This window comes from Gossypium raimondii, chromosome 9 (genome assembly GCF_025698545.1).
Source record: "Gossypium raimondii isolate GPD5lz chromosome 9, ASM2569854v1, whole genome shotgun sequence".
NCBI lineage: Eukaryota > Viridiplantae > Streptophyta > Magnoliopsida > Malvales > Malvaceae > Gossypium > Gossypium raimondii.
Window position 1 is genome coordinate 39,754,879 of NC_068573.1, and position 22,649 is coordinate 39,777,527.

A 22,649-nucleotide genomic window follows, 5' to 3' on the forward strand; every position below is an offset into this window, starting at 1 on the left:
GTCAGATGAGATCTTATATAGGTGTGGAGATTTTGACTGGGTCCCTTTACTTGGGATTTAAGGGGCTATTAGCTATGCACCGTTATTGGTACTGAGACAGTATAGGTCAATGCAGTTTGTACCAACAACCCATGGATTAGCTCAGTGTGAATTCTCGTATAAGTGTGATGGTTACAAGAAGAAGATACGAGAAATGACCAATGCTTGGAGGCAGACTCGCCGTTTGAAAAGGTTGGCAGTAGGTCCATCAACGACGCCTGAATATATCGAGTGGCTAAATAGAATGATCAATAACATGCCTGTACCAGGTCAAGAAGACAGTCAATTTGTAGAAAAGCATGTACATATGGTCCCTTCTGAGCTAGAAATTATAAAGCAAGGTTTTGAAAGAAGAAATTCTGAGCTTGAGAAGAAGATAGAGCAAATGGAATAGGAGAAGATGAATTTAAGGTTGGACATAGATGTTCAAAAACTAGAAACCGAAGGCCTGAGAAAAGGGAAACGCAAAGTCGAGGAAGATTTGAATAGCTTGAAGACGGATTATAAGAGACTACATCTGTCAGTGAGAACTGCCGGATTGGGAAAAACCTCAGAACAGTGGCGTCAGGAAGTTCAGGAGGAAAAGGTCAAGGCTGATAGGTGGGAAAAGAGATTTCAGGAGGCTCAAAAGCAAAATAAGTCATTTGAGATGAGTTTGTCAGAAAGCCAGAATGAAAGAGATAAACTAAAGGCTAGAGTGGTCGAACTTGAGAAGATTGTCTATCAATACCGAAATCGTAATTCAGTGGCGGAGCTACAAGCAAGTTTAAGCAGGATCGATCAAATGAAGAAAACTATAGAGGAATTAGAGATAGCATCACAGAACTATGAAGCCAGGATTGAACATCTGAAAGCAAACAAAGATCATCAAAGTGAACAGTTTCACTATCTCCAGGATCAAGTTACAAGAAGAGATCACATTATGGGAGAAGCTGTAGTTCAGATTCAAGGGGCAGCTGAGCACCTGCAGACTTTGGCAATACAGGCTGATATACTAAGTGTGAAGTACGAATCGAAATCAGATCAGGGGCAGAAGTTGGCATCATTATTTAGGGAGATTAAAGTTCTAAGTATTAGGGCAATGCCTTATTTATAGTCATTTTATGTAAAGAAATTTTTTCTCTAGTAAAATTTTCTGAGTGGAATTGAATTATAATTAACACCTTTTTGGCATCCACGTCATGCATCGCATCATATGCATTGGTATCGCATTATATGCATTAAAGACCTTTATTAAATCCTAATAAGTCAAAATCATTGCTCAGTTAACCTGGAAACCAACCAACCAACCCAACACCGATACGGCACTCGGGTAAAGACGAAAGATATGGATCAGAGATTGGAAAAGCTCAAACAGTGTCAAAAGGAAATGTAAGACCGACTTCAGCTACAGGTGCAGGAGCGATTAGATAAGATGAAACAAGAGATGTCTGAGAAGATGCGAGAATCCCAAGAAGATATAGTGGCAAAGTTAACCCAACTGATAACTAAGGGAAGTGATAAAGGAAAGGGCCCCATGGCAAATGTCGATGAGGGAAATGATGATGAACCTCTCTATCCTCCAGGTTTCACCCACCACATATGCGAGCTCAAGCTGAATACCCGGGTAAATCTACTGTCACCTTCATGCCGCAACAATTTCGAGCTGGTATTTTCCAAGCTAGATCGGGATCTAATCCCGAAAATAATCCTATTAACTCTGCTATTCCTGACTTTAATGAAGTGGTTGAGAAGGAAAGAACGAAGGAGGAGTTTCTGAAACAGTTAGAGGAAATGTGTAGGTGGCTCGGGGAGAAGTTCAAGGCGATGGAGGTCACTGAGAGTTATCGAGGCATTGACGCAAAAGAGCTGAGTTTAGTGCCAGATTTAGTACTCCCTCATAAGTTTAAGATGCCTGAATTTGAAAAGTACAATGAGACAAGCTGCCCAGAAGCTCACATTACCATGTTCTGCAGGCGAATGGCAGGATATGTTAATAACGACCAACTCTTGATACATTGTTTCCAAGACAGGCTTGCTGGGCAGCATCCAAATGGTACAATCAGTTGAGTCGTGCCACGATTGGTTCATGGAGGGACTTGGCACAATCGTTCATGAAACAGTATAGTCATGTGACAGACATGGCTCCTGATAGAATCACCATTCAAAACATGGAGAAGAAGCCGAGTGAAAGCTTCAGACAGTACACACAGAGATGGAGGGAGGTCGCGGTCCAAGTTCAGCCACCGCTCCTGGAAAAGGAAATGACCATGTTGTTCATTAACACCCTGAAGGCACTGTTCATTACACATATGTTAGGAAATGCCACAAAAAGCTTTCCTGACGTAGTCATGAATGGCGAGATGATTGGGAATGCCATCAGGAGTGGGAAGATCGATGCGGGTGAGAGTAACAGAAGATCGACTTCGAAGAGGAAGGAAAACGAGGTGAATAACGTGAGCATGTACAACAAGGGTTACTCGAAGTCAGTAACAGTGAGTCAGCCAGGAAAAGTGGCTGCCAATCAGCAAAGCTCGTCGAGACAAGAGGTCGGTACAAGGCGAAATACTGATAAGCTCCAATTCACGCCAATTCCTATGTCGTACAAGGAACTATACCAAAACTTATTTGACGCACACGTAGTTTCCCCTTTCTATCTGAAGCCATTGCAGCCCCCGTATCCCAAATGGTACGATGCGAATGCACAGTGCGACTATCATGCAGGGACAACAGCATTCCATAGAAAACTATACGGCCTTTAAGAGGTTAGTTGAAAGGCTCATTGGTATGAGTGTCGTTAAATTTGATGACTCGACCAAGGTAGAAAATTCGTTACCGAACCACACTGACAATGGGGTAAATATGATGGGCGAAGATAGAAGAATCAATGCAGACATTGCGGATGTGAAAACTCTTTTGAGATTGGTCTGGAAGGAGATGGTGAAAAGGGGACTAGTCGTCTCAGAAGGAAGTTGTGAAAAGAGGGGGAACTACTGTGAGTTCTACCATGAAGTGGGGCATGAAATTCAAGAGTGTACGGAGTTCAAAGCTATGTTACAAGGCATGATGGATAATAGAGAGATGGAATTCTGTAAAGGGGTTTAAGAGGAGAACCATGTATGCGCGTCAGAGTTGGCATTGGGAGTTCCGAAGGCTAACCATCCTGTGGTCATTATCTCGCGACCTCAGAACAGTGAGGGTGGGGCACGAATAACACCAAAAGTAATCATTCAAAAATTGGCTGTGTTTGCATATAAGGATAACATGAGGGTTCCTTAGAATTACAATTGTAATGTGACAATCCCGGGGAAGGAGGATTTAATCAGTAAAGAGGATCAGGATGAAGGAGGGCATTACGAACAGATGAAGGCTCGAGTAGAGCCAATAAGAGAAGAAACTTCGGTTGGAAAGAAGAAGAATACGGTCGAAACTGAATTATTTGTCAATAAACCAATCAAATAGGAGGAAGCTAAAGAGTTCTTGAAGTTCATAAAGCATAGCGAGTACAGCGTTGTGGAACAGCTGCACAAACAACCAGCTCGCATATCTGTGCTAGCTTTAGTCCTGAACTCGGAGGGGCATCGAAATGCACTACTGAAGGTGCTAAATGAAACTTATGTGGCCGACGATATCTCTGTTAACAAGTTGGATCGACTGGTCGGCAATATAAGCGCTGATAACTTCATATCCTTTAGCGATGATGAAATACCACCTGGGGGTATAGGATCTACTAAAGCTTTACACATCACTGCAATGTGTAAAGGGTGCACATTATCAGGAGTTCTGGTAGACAACGGGTCGGCACTGAATGTATTGCCTCTATCCACGCTCAACAGGCTACCTATGGATAGTTCACATATGAAGTCGTGCTAGAATGTGGTGAGAGCATTTGATGGCACCGAGAGGAAAGTCATGGGAAGAATTGACATACCCTTGTTAATTGGCCCAACTATCTATGAGGTGGACTTCTTGGTTATGGACATCAAGCCTTCTTACAGTTTCCTATTAGGAAGGCCATGGATTCATTCAGCAGGTGTGGTACCGTCATCGTTACATCAAAAATTGAAGCTGGTGTCAGAAGGCCGGGTAGTGACGATAAATGCTGAAGAAGATATCATTGCATCTGTGACCAACGATGCGCCTTATTTGGAAACAAGTAATGATGCAATCGAGTGCTCTTTCCGTTCCTTGGAGTTTATAAATGCAACATTCATCCGTGAGGGAAACAAGATCCCAATGTCGAGAATATCAAAGACCACAAAGGTGGGTTTGCAATTGACAGTTGGAAATGGAGCTTTGCTGAGAAAAGGATTGGGGAAATATCTTCAGGGCCGAGTTGAGACTCCAATGTTGAAAGACAAACAAGACCGTTTTGGCTTAGGATACAAGCCAGATGCTAGGCAAAAGAGGATAGAGCAAGAAAAGAAGCGAGAGAGAAGAAGGGCTCGTTTGACAGGTGATGACGTCAAATGGGAGCCCATGACCTTTCCTCACCTATCCAAGACTTTTGTATCGGGAGGATTCATCTATTAGGGAATGCTAGGAGTTGGAAGTATTAACACGGAGTTAGAAAGTATTCATGCCGTGTATGAAGAAGCGACGGGAGGAGGAACATTGCAGGATATTCAACCTTACGAACCGGGAAGTACGCTAAACAACTGGACTACAGAAGAAATACCTGTAGTTTTTAGGATTTCCTCAGAGTAATGTCCAGAACACCCTTATTGCTTTTAGCCTAGAAGTGATAAGGATTCCTTTGTGAAATAGGCTCATGTCCAAAAAAAATCGTTATTTTAATAAAGTTCATTTTTGCAGTCATTTTTGGAGTAAATCTTTCTTTCCATAAGAGCGGTTATTTTGAATTTCTCTCAAACTACACTTGCATTTTGTTCATGACTATATTGCACCAAAAAAATTCCTGAATTCATATTGTTTTTCATAACATGTCTTATGATATCAATGATACGAATGTCACTCTTACAAATTTAGAGTCTCTTTTTGAGCGAAACATATGTTTAGAAGGATCGCATGATTTTGAGGATGACGAAGACAGTGGTTTGTCTCCTGACTTGTTAAAAATGGTAGAAAGGACTGAGAAGCAAATCCTACCTCACAGGGAATCAATAGAAATTGTGAGCTTAGAGGAAGGTAAAGAGGTCAAGATCGGATCGGATATCTCTGCAAAGACAAGATAAGACCTCATCAAATTACTCCGAGAGTTCAAGGACGTGTTTGCATGGTCATACCAGGATATGCCGGGGTTGAGTATCGACATTGTAGTCCATCGTCTCCCTATAAGAGAAGATTGCAAGCCAGTGCAGCAAAAGCTCAGAAGGATGAGGCCTGATATCGTGTTGAAGGTAAATGAGGAGGTCCAAAAGCAGTTTGATGCCGAATTTCTGCAAGAAGTCAAGTATTCTGAGTGGGTGGCTAACATCGTACCAGTTCTAAAGAAAGATGGAAAAGTACGAATGTGTGTGGATTATCGGGATTTGAACAAGGCTAGTCCAAAGGACAATTTCCCATTGCCCCACATCGACACATTGGTAGACAATACTGCAGGCTTTTCATTGTTTTCCTTCATGGATGGTTTTTCTGGGTATAATCAGATAAAGATGCGTCCTGAGGACATGAGAAAGACTCCGTTCATTACGTTATGAGGGACGTTTTGTTATAAAGTGATGCCGTTTGGATTAAAGAATGCAGGAGCGACATACCAAAGAGCCATGGTAGCCTTGTTCCATGATATAATGCACAAGGAAATCGATGTTTACGTTGATGATATGACCGCGAAATCTAGAACGGAGGGCGAACATGTACGGGTCTTGAGAAAATTATTCTTAAGATTGAGGAAGTTCCAGCTCAAGCTTAATCCAGCGAAGTGCACTTTCGGGGTCAGGTCAAGAAAGTTACTAGGCTTCATAGTCAGTGAGAAGGGAATTGAGATTGACCCAGATAAAGTTAAGGCAATACATGATTTACCTTCACCCCGCACTCAGAAAGAAGTTCGAGGATTCCTCGGAAGACTGAACTACATTGCTAGGTTCATTTCACAACTAACCGAGAAATGTGACCCTATATTTCGTCTTCTAAAGAAACATAATCCCGGTACTTGGGATGAAGAATGCGAAGAAGATTTTAACAAGGTGAAGCAGTATTTGTCTAATACTCCAGTGCTGTCACCGCCTAGCCCGGATAGGCTCCTGATATTGTATTTGACAGTATTTGATAATTCCATGGGGTGTGTGCTAGGCCAGCATGATGAAACGGTGAGAAAAGAAAGGGCGATATATTATCTCAATAAGAAATTCACTGACTGTGAAATGAGATATTCGCCTATTGAGAAGTTATGTTGTGCTTTGATTTGGACAACCCGAAGATTAAGGCAGTACGTGTTATACCATATGACTTGGCTAATTTGAAAGTTAGACCCGTTAAAGTATATGATGGAGTCAACTGCTTTGAATGGAAGAATGACCCGATGGCAGATCTTACTGTCTGAATTTGATATTGTCTATGTGAGCCAAAAGGCTGTGAAAGGGAATGCAATTGCTGACTTTCTAGCTAGTAGAGCTTTGGATAACTACGAGCCGTTGAGTTTTGATTTCTCAAATGAAGACCTGATGTGTATAGCGGCTACTGAGAAAAATCCACAAGAAGGTCACGGTTGGGGGTTAAACTTTGATGGAGCCTCGAATGCTGTGGGCAATGGAATTGGGGCAGTCCTAGTGTCCCCGAATGGTGATCATTATCCTTTTACTTGCAAACTGGATTTTGATTGTACAAACAACATGGCAGAATACGAAGCATGCATCATGGGTATTCGTGCAGCTATAGAGCGAAGAATCAAAGTGTTAGAGGTCTATGGGGATTCGGTATTGGTGATATATCAGCTCAGGGGTGAGTGGGAAATGAGAGATCCCAAATTAATCAGTTATCGAAAGTTGGTCATTGAATTGATTAAAGAGTTTGAGGACATTACTTTTTGCTATCTCCCACGAGATGAGAACCAGATGGCTGATGCACTAGCTACTTTAGCCTCCATGATCAAGGTGAACAGACATGAGGATATGAAGCCTATCCAAATGAGTATCTATGAAGACCCGGCTCATTGTTACAATATCGAAGAAAGAGAAATTGATGATAGTCCTTGGTATCAAGATATACTACAATATGTAAAAAATCCTCAGTATCCTGGCCAGGCAACGGAGAATGAAAAGAGAACTCTAAGAAGACTAGCCATTGATTACGTCTTAGATGGGGAGATCTTATACAAGAGGAGAAAAGATTAGATACTGTTAAGATGTGTGGATGCCGTGGAAGCAAAGAAAATTCTGGAAGAAGTCCATTAGGGCATCTGTGGAACGTATGCCAGTGGGTTCAGAATGGCTAGACAGATTATGAGATTCGGGTATTACTGGTCCACCATGGAAGGGGATTGCATCAATTACTCCAAAAAGTGCCATAAATGTCAAATCTACAGTGATAAAATTCATGCACCTCCTTCGCCTCTTCATGTCATGACCTCTCCATGGCCATTCTCCATGTAGGGTATGGATGTCATCGGGCCAATATCGCCGAAGGCTTCAAATGGGCATCGTTTCATATTTGTGGTTATTGACTACTTCACCAAATCGGTAGAGGCTGCTTCGTATGCTAACGTTACAAAGTCATCAGTCAGTAAATTCTTGAAAAGGGAGATTATTTGTCGGTATGGAATGCCTGAAAGAATCATATCCGACAATGCGTTGAACTTGAACAACAGCTCAATAGCGGAAGTCTGCAGTCAATTCAAGATCAGACATCACAATTCATCGCCGTATCGTCCAAAAATGAATGGTGCAGTGGAAGCAGCTAATAAAAATATAAAAAAGATTGTGGGGAAGATGACTGAGACTTACAGGGACTGGCACGAGAAATTACCGTTTGCCATCATTGCTTATCAAACGTCAATCAGGACCTCCACCGGGGCAACGCCTTTCTCCTTAGTTTATGGCATGGAGGCAGTCTTGCCCATCGAAGTTGAAATCCCTTCTCTCCGGGTTTTAACTGAGTTACAATTGGATGAAGCAGAATGGGTTCAATCTCGATACGATCAGTTGAACTTGATAGAGGAAAAAAGGCTAAAGGCTATTCAGCATGGTCAGATGTACCAGAAAAGAATGATGCGAGCCTACAACAAGAAGGTCCGACCTAGAGAATTTCACGAGGGGGACCTGGTCTTGAGAAAAATTCTTCCTCTATAAAAATATTTTATGGGGAAATGGATGCCGAATTGAGAAGGTCCTTATGTTGTAAAAAAGGTCTTTTCTGGAGGAGCCCTGATTCTGGTTGAAATGAATGAAAGAAACTTACCTAATCCAGTAAATTTAGATTCAGTCAAGAGATACTTTACTTGAAGAAGGGAAGGAACCAAGGTGAAAACCCGCAAAAGGCACTTTGATTCCAAAAAAAAAATGGAGAGGCTAAGGTGAAAACCCGCAAAGGGCGCCTTAAGACCAAAGGGGATTTGAGTTGAAAACCTAAAAAGGGCGGCTCAAATTTTGATTATCGCGTGGTAGTCTTGTTGTACCTAAATCGGCAGAAAGGAATAGACGACATCTTGGGGCATCAACAAAATACTGTGAATCTCCTAAACACGTGTTGAATTCAGAAGAGTCTTCGAAAAGCTGTATAGAGAAATTCAAGTAGAGATATCTGGGGTACCTATTCATAGTATTTGTATTGAATTCGTTGTTTTAAAATATTTCATTCTTTTTCAATATAAATGTCCCCAGACAACTATCATCGACAATCCATTGTGAGCTATGCTCCTAAACTAATTTTGTTTTATTCATCGTTATGATCTTTTCGTAAGCATGTTGCATTAGAATGACGATTAATGGACTAATAAAACTTTCACAAGGGAAGTTTTTCATATTACTCTAGAAATTTCTAAATAATACAGGAGCCTGAAGCAGGACTATTGTTTAGACTTCACCGGGTTAAAAGGTCAGAGATATCTAGGAGTCAAGAGTCAAGATTAAATTTTCAAGTTTTGACGAAGCGTTGTTGTCACAAAGGAAGCCTTAATGAGCAATAATGACTTTAAAAATTTAATATTCATTTTTCATGACATAGCATTCAAATGTCATTCATACACGCCTAGTTAGGAGCATGTGATTCATTTGATCATGACATCCTAATCATTAAGCATAGTTAGGTTCATAAAGTGAATTATACAGGTCCTGTTCCCCAGAAAACAGATCAGCGAAATCATAAAGCCTTATCTCTCTGAGCAACAGTGGAGTAGGTTGAAAAACAGCAGATCCTGTCTTCCTATATTGGTAGCGAAGTGGATCGAATATACAGATCTTATCTTCCCATACTGGTGGCGAAGTAGATCAGAAAAAGCAGATCTTGTCTTCATGCACTGGCATGAAGTAGATCAAAGATACCAGATCTTGTCTTCCCATACTGGTGGCGAAGCAGATTGAAGAAAACAGATCTTGTCTTCATGTACTGGCGTGAAGTAGATCAAAGGTAACAGATCTTGCCTCCCCATACTGGTGGTGGAGTAGATTGAAGAAAAGCAGATCTTCTTTTCATGTACTGGCGTGAAGTAGATCAAAGATACCAGATCTTATCTCCCCATACTGGTGGTGGAGTAGATCGAAGAAAACAGATCTTGTCTTCATGTACTGGCGTGAAGTAGATCAGAGATACCAGATCTTGCCTTCCCATACTGGTGGCGAAGCAGATCAAAGAAAACAGATCTTGTCTTCATGTACTGGTGTGAAGTAGATCAGAGATACCAGATCTTGCCTTCCCATACTGGTGGAGAAGCAGATCAAAGAAAACAGATCTTGTCTTCATGTACCGGCGTGAAGTAGATCAAAGATAACAGATCTTGCCTTCCCATGCTGGTGGCGAAGCAAATCAAAGAAAACAGATCTTGTCTTCATGTACTGGCGTGAAGTAGATCAAAGATAGCAGATCTTATCTTCCCATACTGGTGGTGAAGTAGATAATAAAAAGCAGATCTTGTCTTCATGTACTGGCGTGAAGTAGATCAAAGATACCAGATCTTGTCTTCCCATACTGGTGGCGAAGTAGATCGAAGAAAGCAGATCTTGTCTTCATGTACTGGCGTGAAGTAGATCGAAGATTACAGATCTTATCTCCCTAAGCGATAGTGGAGCGGATCGAAGATGGTGGATTTTACCTCCACGAGGTTGCGATGGAGTACATTGAAACCATGGAGTAGATTGAAGCACCAGTTCCAATACCTCTGAAGATGCAGTAGGAAGGAATGAAGCTTCTTAAAGAAGAAAAACACCGAAGAAGTCTAAGGCTCAGTGAGACCAGGCATAATTAGGCCTTGTAGTCTTTGCTCTATTCCCGTTACACGACAATGAGCAAAGAGGGGCAGCTGTAATAAGGCCCAATCGGCTTGGGTCCAAACTAAACAAAAACATGTCAGACCCAACAAAACTAACCTAAGCCCAATACAGACCTCAACCCAAAACTAAAAAACAAAAAAAGAAAACCCTAGCAGCAGGTAGCGCTGCAGCCCCCGCCTCCAGCAAAGCCTCCAGCCACCGCACATTTCGGGACCAGCTCCTCCACGTACACGTTTCTCTCCGTAAACACCTGTAAAAACACGGACTCAATGAGTCCCAGAGAGAAGAAATAGTAAAAAATAGCATTTAGAATTGATTATTTTTTTCTTTCTCGGCCTATAAAAGGCCTCTTAATTTGTAAAACGAAAGGGGGGACGGATATACGGAGAAATACACAAGAAAATTGAAAGAAACATTGAGAGTATTCTAAGGTGAACCGTTTTCTTCAATATATGCTTGTCTCTTTTTATTTTGGTTTTTTTAAGAAATAATAAAAAAGGGGTGAGAGGTTTACCTTCGAAGCTTCGCCGATGAAGCCCACGTTCGCCGCGCTCGAATCGGAGGTCTGGCGGAGGGCCGAGGCTTGAAGCGAAGGCATGAACGGCGGCATTAAATGGGTGTGTTTGGGTATGAAAACCCTGACAGAGGATTTCTCCGCTGTTTGGCAAAAAAAGAAAGGAAAATGAGTTGTTCTTGGGAAATTTTTGGGTTTTCTAACGATGGCAAAACAGCGTCGTTTCGGGCCTGTTCCTGTGGCCCCAAAACGGCGCCGTATAGGGCTATACCCATGCGGTGACCCGACCCGGGGAGAATCCGCGCGTCTTGGGCCTGAATGGTACATTTGCGCGTTTGGTCCTTCAGTTTTTAAAAGTTGTTTAAATCAACTTTTTATTTCTTTTAATTTTGGCCACATGTTCTATTCTTGTTTCAAACCAGTCCTCAGTGCTGCACACCGTTTAGGGAGTGGGATTATTTCCATTTGGGCCCCCTCATATAATGCACGCATTGCAAATTGGTCCCCGTTCAATTTTAATTTCATTTTTTTTGATTATTTTGTTTTTTGCCATTTGTTTTTTAAAATTAAAATTTTTAGAAGTATTGCTTTATAATTTATTATCATTTATTATTATTTCTATATGTATACACACATTTTTAATATATAGTATATATACATATTTCTTTATCTAATATATATTCTTAAAACTTATATAAATACATGCATTTTACATATGTTTTCTATATATATATTTTATCTCTTTTAACTTTTATATATTATATATTATATATATACATTTTTATAAATATGTTTTTACTATCATGTTCCATTTTTTTATATACATATGCATTTTTCTCTTTTATTTTGAATACATGTTTTTTGTTTGTTTTATTAGATATATTTCATTCCTTCTATTTGCATGTATACTTGTATATGTGTTAGATATATGTATACATATGTTTGCAACTTCTTGTTATATTGTATTTGTATATATATATTTGCAAATATTTATTCGTATATGTTGTAAATTATAGTATCTCATATCATATTGTATATTAACTTTTAACATACCCTTTTTGAAAATGTATTTTGGTTTTAACCATTCATCAAAGTTATTTTCTTGATTTAAAGGTTTTTTTTTAATAAAAGCATTATTGGAAGTTTGGGATTTTCGAGGGAAATTGAGCCCTAACGTATTGGGTTCTAATTTTCTTTGTCAATCTTAAATGACCGAGAATATTCTTTATTCAAAATGCATGAGCATAAGTGCCCTAACGTATTGGGTGTGGCCTGTTACTTTCTCGAAATGAAGATTTTTGCATAAAATAAAAGTGATATTCAAAGTTCGGGGATTATGAGGAATTGTACCCTAACGTATTGGGACTCGGTTTCTTTACATGACTTGAACAATTGGTTATCCTTTTGCAAATTTCATCATTCAAGCTTATTTTAAAATCTTTTTAAACCTTCGACACTAAGACATCAAATAGTCAATTTGGTACCGATTTTTTGGCGTTGCGAGGGTGCTAACCCTTCCTCGTGCGTAACTGACTCCCGAACCTGTTTTCTCAAAATTCGCAGACCAAAATAATTTTTATGGTGAGCCGATCACACCTTAATAAAGGATCGGTGGCAACTCCAGTTTTATTTTTGAAGTCGACAACTAAATTTTTGTTTTTCAAAAAACGGTTTCGACATGTACAAAATGTAATAATTGCTCAGCTAATTATATTTATATAGGATTAATCTCACAGGAATATGCATGCTGGAAAATTCGCTTTGGATGACCCAAATATATATAAAAATGGGTAGCCCAAAGAAAATATAGATTTTCCGCTTTCTTAAATTCAAATAAATTTGTGGGGTTCAATTCAAAGAAAAAAAAATAGAAACTAAGGGGAAAAATTGATGGTTTGATGAAGAAAGGAGTATGAAAGTTGGAGGAAACTGTGATTTCATAGAAATAATTTAGAGATTCAATGAGAGACTAATAAGATCACCACGTGAGCTATATGCACGACTTTTTTAACTTAGTTACGTATCTTAAGATAATTGACATAAAAGTCTGATTTAAATCAATTACTCTGGACTTTCATGTGGTCCTCATATAGTCTTAGCGGAAGTGCATAATTCACGAACTAATTACAATTTTATGATATCGATAAAATAATATAACAGAAACAATTAAGTAACTTGTGTTTTAAAAAAATACAGTATTTACCCAAAAACAAAAATTGAATAAATGTAATTGTATTATTATTGTGGGAGAAAGATGTTAAAAAGTGTGAAAGAGATTTTAAATATAAAATAAAGAGGGTGGTGGTTTTTAGAAACTCTGATACGTAGACGGAGGCCCACAAGCAACGGTTACCTTACCGATGTGCCCTCGCAGTGTCTTAAAATCAAAACGTACCCACTTTTAATGTTCACCTCTCCTATTTTAGTTCCTTCACCTACTTTTGGTTTTGCCTTTAATAACGGGAAGCATTGATGGTGTGTATTAGTAAAATGATAGATTCACAATACTTGTTCAATCTTACAAGTAGAAAATTACGAGTCAATTAGAATATATTATATTTTATAACACTAAATATGGCTGACTTTACCTCACTACCCTTCAATTCTTAAACTCACAAACCCAAGTTTTCCATCTGCCAACACGTCATTTTCCGGCGAGCTTACTTCGTCAATTCCCGGTGAAAATATCACAACCCCAAAATCACGATCAGGAGAAGGCGAGGGTGTGAAGTAAGGAGGCGATGCGCACGGCGTCGAAAATGGAGTCTCCACGTCACCAGCTGATTCTGTCCCGCCCGAGAAACAAGCCCGCTTCTGGGTTTTCGCTTCACTCTGATCAGCGGAGTTCTCGACGCTGTCGTTTCCTTCTCTTTCCTCTTCTGTTATCGTATACAACACCCTCGACTGCCCGTACAACGCCTGCCACTTCGCTAGCTCGTCGTCATCATCTGTACCGGCTGCCTCTGAATCAGGCGCCGTGGCAGCCTCCGTCGGCGATGGAGACACCACCCCAGAGGAAGGTTCCACACGAGCTGGTTGGTTTTTCCAGCAAAAGAAGTAAAGAAGTTCCTTAGAGGGAGCAGCAGAGTAAAAAGGTGAATCCGAAAACTCGGAGTCAATGGAACGTGCGCCGCCGCTGACGATGATGCGTTGACGAAACCTTCGTTTACTCCAAAGGACGTAAACCAGTTCTAGGAAAAGAGCTAAAAGACATGTAGCGAAGATAACGATAAGGGCTATTCCAAGCTTGCTCGGAGCATTCATGGCGACTCACAGTTTTAGCAGTATGTTTAATGAAAAAGAGTCAACTGAGGTGGGAGAAGGAAAAATGATAACTTTTTATTATTTTCTTAGGGATGAAAATGATGTAGGTTTTTTCTGGGAAAATGTACGGGGAAGAAGGATGGAAAAAGTAAGAGGTGAGTGATGACGTGGAAGTAGAGAAGCTAGTGACGTGGCCTTTTCCTTTTGGGATTGTAACTTTAAAAGACTTTTCGAATTGGCTAGGCCATTGGAAGTTACATTCTTCTACTTAATGTTCAAACGCTATTGTGTATCATATGTTTTAGAATTAGTTTTTTTAATCATGAAATGGGTTTGATTGTATTTAATAATTATTTTTAAATAATTTAAGTTATGCTTAAATAGTCTTGGAACATAAAATTATATAATTGCAAAAAAGAACCTTCAATGTTTGGGGGTTTTTGGGTTTGAGCCCTTAACTTTTCTTTTATTGACACCCTCAACGTTACGATTTTTTTAAAAATTAATCCAATTTTAACGGTCAATGTATGTTGACCGTTAATCAAATTGCAAGTTAACATAGTAGCCTATGTGGCATGCCACATAAGCACACGACATCATAGATGACATCATCTATTTAACAAAATTATTTTTTTTTCACTTTCTTTCCATTTTGCCTCTTCTGCTTACATTTTTAATCCCAAAATCCATCGACACAGTCGCCTTTTCCTCAGCTTCATTAGCCACCGCCACCAACGATAGACAGTTCACATCTAACACTCTTTTGAGTTACTCTGATGGATCTGTTTCTATCACCAATAACAACAATGAAAAAAAGAAGAAGGTAAATTTACTTTCTAGATGATTAACAAAATATAAAAAAAATGAATATCCTAAGATACTCAGATCTAAATACCCCCACAAAATATCAATTCTGCTTGAAATGCTCATGGTTATCTGTGAGCCAAGGAGGTCTATAGCCTTAAGCCTTTACAAAATAGAAGGAGATCTATCAATATGGGTTGGGACTAGTTCAGGTGTGATTTCAGTTTCACTGATTTGTTGTTGAAAAGAGATGGAAATCGGCGTCAGAATCTGGGATTTCGGCAATGGTGGTGGTGGAAGTAAAGGGTTGTTGGGATCTGTAAGAGTACAAGTTGATGGATTTGAGCCTTTGTAAAACAAATGGGGATGGAAGGAGTTTAGGGTCGTTTGTGAAATTAGACTGATTTTTGAAAAAAAATCGTAACGTTAAGAAAAAAAAAAGGTTAATGGCTTAAACCCAAAAGCCCTCAAACGTTGAGGGTTTTTTTTTTTTTGCAATTATGCCAAAATTATACATACGTACAATTATAATTTGTGAAATAAATATTGATCCGACCAAAACCCAAAACCAAATTTAAAAACTTTTAGATTAAAATATAAATTATGTAACTAAATTAAAATCAAAGTTCATGTGTGATTTTAATATTTATTCCTATATTAATTCTTAAATATATGAATTTCTCCATCACAAATTATGTAAAATATGAGAAGAATTGAGAACAGTAAGAGAAAATAACAGAAATGTTATAAACTAAAAGAAATATAGAATAAACAAGAGAGAATAATAGAAAAATGAAAGGATGATTCAATTGTCACTTGGATATCGAAAAGCTTTTACATGCCCTCTATTTATAGGGCATCAATCACCATAGGTTACAAACATATAATAAAGATAATTATGGTATCCTATAAATTCTTTAAGGGGGTGAGGGGTTAAGAGTTGTATGGACATTCATTTAGATTTGCAACATTTCCTCTTGGATGTCCATTAACGAAAAATGTGCATTGTTAATATCTTATTAGGGAAACCCTGTGGGATAGAAACATAATGAAGGAAAAAAAGTACATAGTCTCCTATTATAAATTACCTCATTAAAAATATTTACTAGGAAAACTTGGTAAGACAAAACATTGGTTAAAGGAAAAGAGTACAATGTGTTTTAGACTCCCCGTAATGACAACATCACATTACATCTTTGAGAAAACGTATTCCAATCTTGTATGCTAGTCTTTATGGTTGGCAATGTCTTGGTAAAAAAATCAATCAAATTACCACTAAAACAAAATTGTTAAACTTCTATATTACTTTTTTTTTTCTCAAGATCATGAGTGAAGAATAATTTTGGTGAAATATATTTCGTTTTGCCACATTTGATGTAATCATCCTTCAATTGAGCTATACAATATGCATTATCTTCATTTAAGATTGTTGGTATCTTTTCCTGTAGAGACAAATCACATATCTTCTCAATATGTTAGGTCAACAACCTTAGCCAAACACACTATCGGTTTGCCTAATGCATTGCAATTATTTGTGCATGATTTGAAGAGTGGCTTTAATTGTAAGCATATAGTGTCAGTTGTAATATTTATATTTCCGATGGAACACAGAGTGTTACAAGGGATTGAACCAAAAGGAGATGATGATTGAGTAATAAATAGCGTGCACTATAGAGTCTAAGCAGCTACTGGTATGATTTTATAGTACAACAATCATAACAAGAAAATATTGCAAAGAAATTAAATATGCTACTATACGGACTAAACTATAAAGAGTATAAAACTACAAAATTAACCAATAAATGACTAACGGTGATCGGTTGACTTTGATGTGGTTCACTAATCTTCGAATGAGAGACTTAAATTGCTTAAATTACTAAGGTGACTCAATTTTATCTCTCAGTCTCAATTTTACCAAATTAGACAATTTAGTTCAGTTTATCTCTTGATCTCACCAGGTAACCCGAGACTAATGAATTGGTGCACAACAAGATTACCTCTCGGTCTCACTTGTCTAGATGTTCCCTTAGGGGCATCAATCCTAAGCTTTTAGGTTAATTCTAATTAATCCAATTTATTATGATTTGGTCATTTATCCAAAAATCAGCTCACAACATCTCCATCAACCAGCTACCCTTAAAGGTTTAGCTATTCATGCTGGAAATACAACTAACAACCATAAAAATGAAAAGCAAAGAAGCCATTAAAGTAAAGCTTAAAAACAATATAAAAGTTGAGATTATTATACAAGAAAACTTAAAAAACACGAAACAAAAAGCATTCAACAAGAAAATCTAAAGCAATAAATATAAAATGAGCAAACTTTAATAGATTTAAAGTAAAAGAAATTGAAATACATTGAACTAAAGTTAGAAATGTCATTACAACCAAAGTACAGAGACTGAAAGTGTATATAAATCTAGGCTACAGTGATAACAAATTTAACTAACTAAAGTTAGAAATGTCATTACAACCAAAGTATAGAGATTGAAAGTGTATATAAACCTAGGCTACAGTGATAACTAACTTAACTAACTATAAGAACACCAAGAACAAGAAGAAAGCGCAGTAAAATAAACTTTAAAACTAAGAAAGGAGAAGAGAAAATATAAACCTTAGAAAAAGTTGCAGAAAAACTAACAGAAAACCTAAAGAAACTAAGGCTAAAACTAAACTAATGTGTGTATCCCCTTTCTCCTCGGCTAAAATTGGTTATTTTAGGTTGATGGCTAATGAATTTTTGTTGCCAAAATTACCCTTACACGAGCCTTGAGTGATTGGCGCGTTGGTTGTGATACCCTAGTCAGTTTTGAACTTGGGGGTCTTCTTGGAGGGTGGATATCGCGATACCAGTGAAGGGTGGTCTCCAATCTTTAAGTCTATTGGAGGTATCGCGATTCCAAGGTTTTTATATTGTGATATCCTCTACTTTGGTGCCGTTTTCGCTCATTTTCAACCTCCAAAGGTACCGGTAAGGGTATTGGTCTTGGGAAAGCCATTAGGCTGGTTGACTTAAAAATCAAGCAATTGAACTGGTTTTTTTTTAAAAATATTTTTAGCAAATCAAAATTTCATTATCTAACTATTAGCATATGCTAGGATGAAATATTCTAACCGAAGTTTTCAAAATCGGACTGGTGGTCGAATTGGTCAAGCCACCAGTTTGTCAATGTAACTAACCTGTCTAGTTCAATTAAATAAAACATTAAAAAAAATTAGATTCGGTTCTAACCGATTGATTCGGTCTAATTCAAGTTTTTATGATTTTCTTTAATAATATTTTTTATAAATTTATATAAATTTTATTTAATACATTTGATAACTTTTAAAGAATTTTAATATGTTTTTATAAAATTTAAAATATGTTTTATTAATTTTATAATAATTTATTAGAATTATATATATTTTTATATTTTTTATATTTTTTCTGATTTTTTAATCTTTTTTATGGAAAAATATTGTATTGAACCCGAAGATTCCACATGTCACCATCTGATTGGTCCATCAATTTATTTTAAAGGTCAATGTGGTCAACGACAAAAATGGTTAACAGAGGGGCTTAATTGATTATTTTAGTTAAAAACAAGGATTTAATTGAGTGCAAATTTAATACAGGGGCTTAATTATTTTAATTTAATTTTTTGCATTTTCTTAAGGACTTATTTAACATATAAGCCTATATATATGATTTGATGTATGATCTATATGATAATTCGATGCAATTATATTATTTTGTAATTTGTGTTGAAATTCTAGTTTTAAATTCTAATCTGGTTATAATTTAATGCATTATGTTTAAAATTATTTATTATTTAAAGTTTATTATTAATGGCAAGAAAGCCACATTTAAAACTTAATATTAAAAATGAGATACACTTTAAATATAACTAAAAAAGTATTTTCAAAACACTATCCCTAAACTTAAAATTTTCATAAATATTCTTTTATATATATCGTATAAAATATAAGTGAAGTTGGTGAAATGGGCACATGAACCGGGCTAGTTCCCGTGAATGCTTATATACTTTTTACAAATAGAACTTGCGGTTGGGGTGGGCCATTTGTATTAATGTGGTCACTTCTTGTCCATACAACAAGGAACTCTATCATGAATCACAAAATAAGTTTAATAGTGCTTGCCCTCCCATATTATACCTTTACATAATAAAAAATATTGGTTAAATATGTTATAAGTATTTGTACTTTAGAATTTAATTTTTGTATTTTTTTTGTTAAATTCAAGTTTATTGCAATAATTTTTTTTAATTACATGACTATCAAGTGAGTATTTTTTTTTCAAAATGTCACACAAATAAATTTAAAAACAAAAAGTTTAAGATTGTTAATAATTGGGTATGAAATTTGAAAAATAGAGGGACCGGGTTAGAAGAATCAGAGTTTGTAGGATGAGTCATTGGGTGTGATGGGACTTTTAAATTTGTTTTCGTGTTTTAGAGACAGAGTGAGCTTGCTGGTTTAGTAATAAGATGCTTATTAGTTTACCCTTAAGTCTCGTGTTTGAGTCTTTGTGGGAGTTAGAGGAGGTTAATTTTTTTTCTTTCTCCCAATTTTTCAGACATTTATTTTTGGTTACCTGTTCTCCTTTTGCCATCGTTTCTATTTTTATTCCTTTCTTTGATTCACCATTTCTTTAGTTTACCCATTTTATTTGTTTCAATATAATTGCTGATTGTCGTTTCATTGGAGTTCATTCGTTTTCCTTTTTTTTTCACTGTTGACATCAAAGTTTTATGGAATTAGTATTGTGGTGGCAAATCGATCGTTTGTTGGCGTTTGGGAGGACGTTAATAGTCGTAATTGCGGATGGATATTGTGGTTTAATTTCGTGTTTTGTAGCAAGGGTTGGTGTGGTCCTATGTTTGCAGATTTTTCAACTTTTTACAGTTTGTAATTTTCTGTTTCACCTTTCTTGCTTTTTTTAAAAACTTGACTTACGACTTGCATAATTATTTTGATAGACTTAAGACCTACCCATTAGCACTCATCCACTTTATGGTGTGCGAACCACAAACGAACTATTCTATGTTCTTGGAGTTATTCATTTCTTATGGTTTCCCACTATATTAGCTAATTTTAATTTTCTTTTCTTTTTATCATTTCTTATATTACAAAATACCCATTTATTATTATCAAGACAAGGATTTTTCATGCATCCAATTCTTGACCGCTTTAGATCCTGCATTAGGTTGTTTAGTTATTAGTAATGCTCGTTCCTCATTTTCATTTATAAGTTATCTTTGTATTTTATGTGGACTAATTGTCTTTAGTGTCACACTCAAAACTACTTTTCATGAATTCATTTATGTTTTCTTCCTTGATGACTTGTTATAATAATTTTGTAATATGAAATTGATTGAAAGTGTTAAACAAAATTTACGTATGTCGATCATCTGACTAATTGATGTTGGTTATAAATATGTTTGAGAGCCGTTGGTAACTGAATATGAGAATGTTCAATTCTATATATCTGTATGTATAATACCATTTGCATTTGCATTTGTGATTGGGACATGGTTTTGAAGTGAAGGAAGTTTGTATTAGCAGTTTCGCTACATCTTTATATTTTTAGTAGTATTTCCGCATTACTAAAAGTGGCATACTACCACTCCATGGTGTGGATTGGTTGGATGGGTCCGCCATAACCCGATAGTGGTGTGTAGAGGATGGAAGGGTTTAAAAAAGACCCTATTTTTAGTGTGTGACGGTTGATTGGAGATGATGTGTAGAGACTATATAGGTGGGGGTTTTGTGACATTTTGCATTTGAATGCAATTTGCATGTTTGTCTAAGGATAATGTGAAATAATGCATTAAATTCGATGTGATATTTGAAATTGTATTGATCTCGGTCATTGCGAGTTCGATCAGTTCTATGTGTATACGTTTTTGCTTATCTGCTAGGTGTTACAAAAATGCGATATGCCAATCTGATAAGATTTCTGTTAACGATTCGATTTAGTTATTTTGTAATACTTAGTGAACTGTTCGACTCTGTGTAATTACGTTTGCTTAAGATTCACATTAAGCTTTCGTAGCTCACTCCCTTAATTTCTCCTTTTCAGGTAACCCTCGTATTTAGGTGTTGGACTCGGCATATCGGAGGTCTCAGAATTTTTTTTCAATTCGGTTTGGTTTTTAATAAAGTTTTTTGTAAGCTTTGATAAATTGTTTTCATACAGACTTTAAATAAATTTTATGGGCTGTGGTGTAAGTTTCATTTGGACTTGTAAGTTGATGTTTGGTCTGAATTAAACTTGGACTTTGAAAGCTATGGGTTTTCGTATTGGAACTAAACGGGTGTTTCCATGCATGATTATTATAAATATAGAAACATGGATTTTTGAGACTGTGATGATTTAATAAACGATCAAATATGAAAGTAACATTTTTACGAATTTTGAGTAATAGTAAAATAATGTGTTTTCCACTGCTACATTGATTTTGTAATATCGATTAACGGTTAGCAAATTTTGAAGTGTTTCCAAATCGATCAAGGAATTTTAACTTGGTTTTTTTTTTAAATTTTAGCGACAATTAAACCACTGTTTGCAAAACATAAGTTAAGTTTTATCGGATTCGTTAAACATAGGAAGAAAATGGTTTTTGAAAAGAAATTTAGAATTTCGATTAGTAATTTGTTTTTGGGCCACTTCAATAGCCAATGTGACCTCCTGAATCCGGTCAAAACTTCTGGACCGGGTTTTGAGGTGTTACAAAATTTTTAGAAAAAAGAGTATAGGGATTAAATTTCAAATATTTGAAAAGTATATATTTTAAGCAAGATTTTTTAACTTTAGCTTCATTTTTAAGAGTTCATCCAATAATAAAAAACACCATTATATTCCCAAGGAAATGAAAAGAAATCATATGGGTTGGTAAATTTGGAAGGTATGGTGATGGTCTAAGCAAGCTTCCCAAAGTGTAGAACAGGCCCAATGATGCCAGCTGGTTTTGTGGAGATGGGCTTAACATAGCAATTCTTTTACCAATATAATGGACTGTATGAAACATTCGAGGCCAGAAGAAGATTAATAGTGTTGATGTGTATGATGAAGATCCTCTCTCACTTGTCCCAAAAAATGGATTAAGAAAACGACCCAACAATCATCATGAAAAGCAGCATCAAAATGGTAGAGGGGGTGTTCTTGTTGATTTTATATACAGGCGTGTTATGTTGTCCCAGAGCTATCTTTTTGACCAAAAGGGAAAAAAACTATAACAGAAAACAGCAGCACATGAAGTACTATATGGCATCTCTTTATTCTCTCCCTCACCTCACTCCTTGGATCCCTCAATTCTCATCACTTTCAAATGATAAAAAATAACACCCATACAAAAGCAACACTTCTCCCCCCCACCCCCAAAAGATTAAAAAAGATGGAAAAAGAAGTAATGAATACAAATAACTGGGTATGGGTGGGAATTATGGGAATATCTATGCATGGATTGTTATGAATGAGACTTTAGGGATCCCAGATTTCCCTTACTTTCATGCAATGCAAGACTCTCCCTCCCCCCTCACCATAATTTCAAAAAAGAAGGGAATTGGGGACAGTGAGTGACCCTTATGGAAAGACCCATACGTTAGCTCCCCTTTTCTTAAAGTCTGCAAAAGAGGGGGGGTTTAAGGTGTGTGGAAACTTTGTC

At 37.0% G+C, this 22,649-nt stretch overlaps 1 protein-coding gene and 1 long non-coding RNA gene across 2 annotated transcripts; one reads left to right on the forward strand and one right to left on the reverse strand.

Annotated features, from left to right (window-relative positions):
• Positions 1 to 13,392: 13,392 nt before the first annotated feature.
• Positions 13,393 to 14,470, reverse strand: LOC105799628 (uncharacterized). Its single transcript, XM_012630295.2, has one exon. The coding sequence runs from the start codon at positions 14,176 to 14,178 to the stop codon at positions 13,507 to 13,509; it is 672 nt and encodes a 223-aa protein (XP_012485749.2). The 5' UTR covers positions 14,179 to 14,470; the 3' UTR covers positions 13,393 to 13,506.
• Positions 14,471 to 19,413: 4,943 nt separating this feature from the next.
• Positions 19,414 to 21,219, forward strand: LOC128032403 (uncharacterized). The gene is made up of 2 exons (XR_008188500.1): positions 19,414 to 19,890; positions 21,065 to 21,219. It is a non-coding gene; the product is annotated as an uncharacterized LOC128032403 (long non-coding RNA).
• The last annotated feature ends 1,430 nt before the right edge of the window (positions 21,220 to 22,649 follow it).

What these genes read in the sequence shown, in the direction of transcription:
- LOC105799628 (XM_012630295.2), bottom strand. Translation starts at nt 14,178, where the DNA reads ATGAATGCTCCGAGCAAGCTTGGAATAGCCCTTATCGTTATCTTCGCT.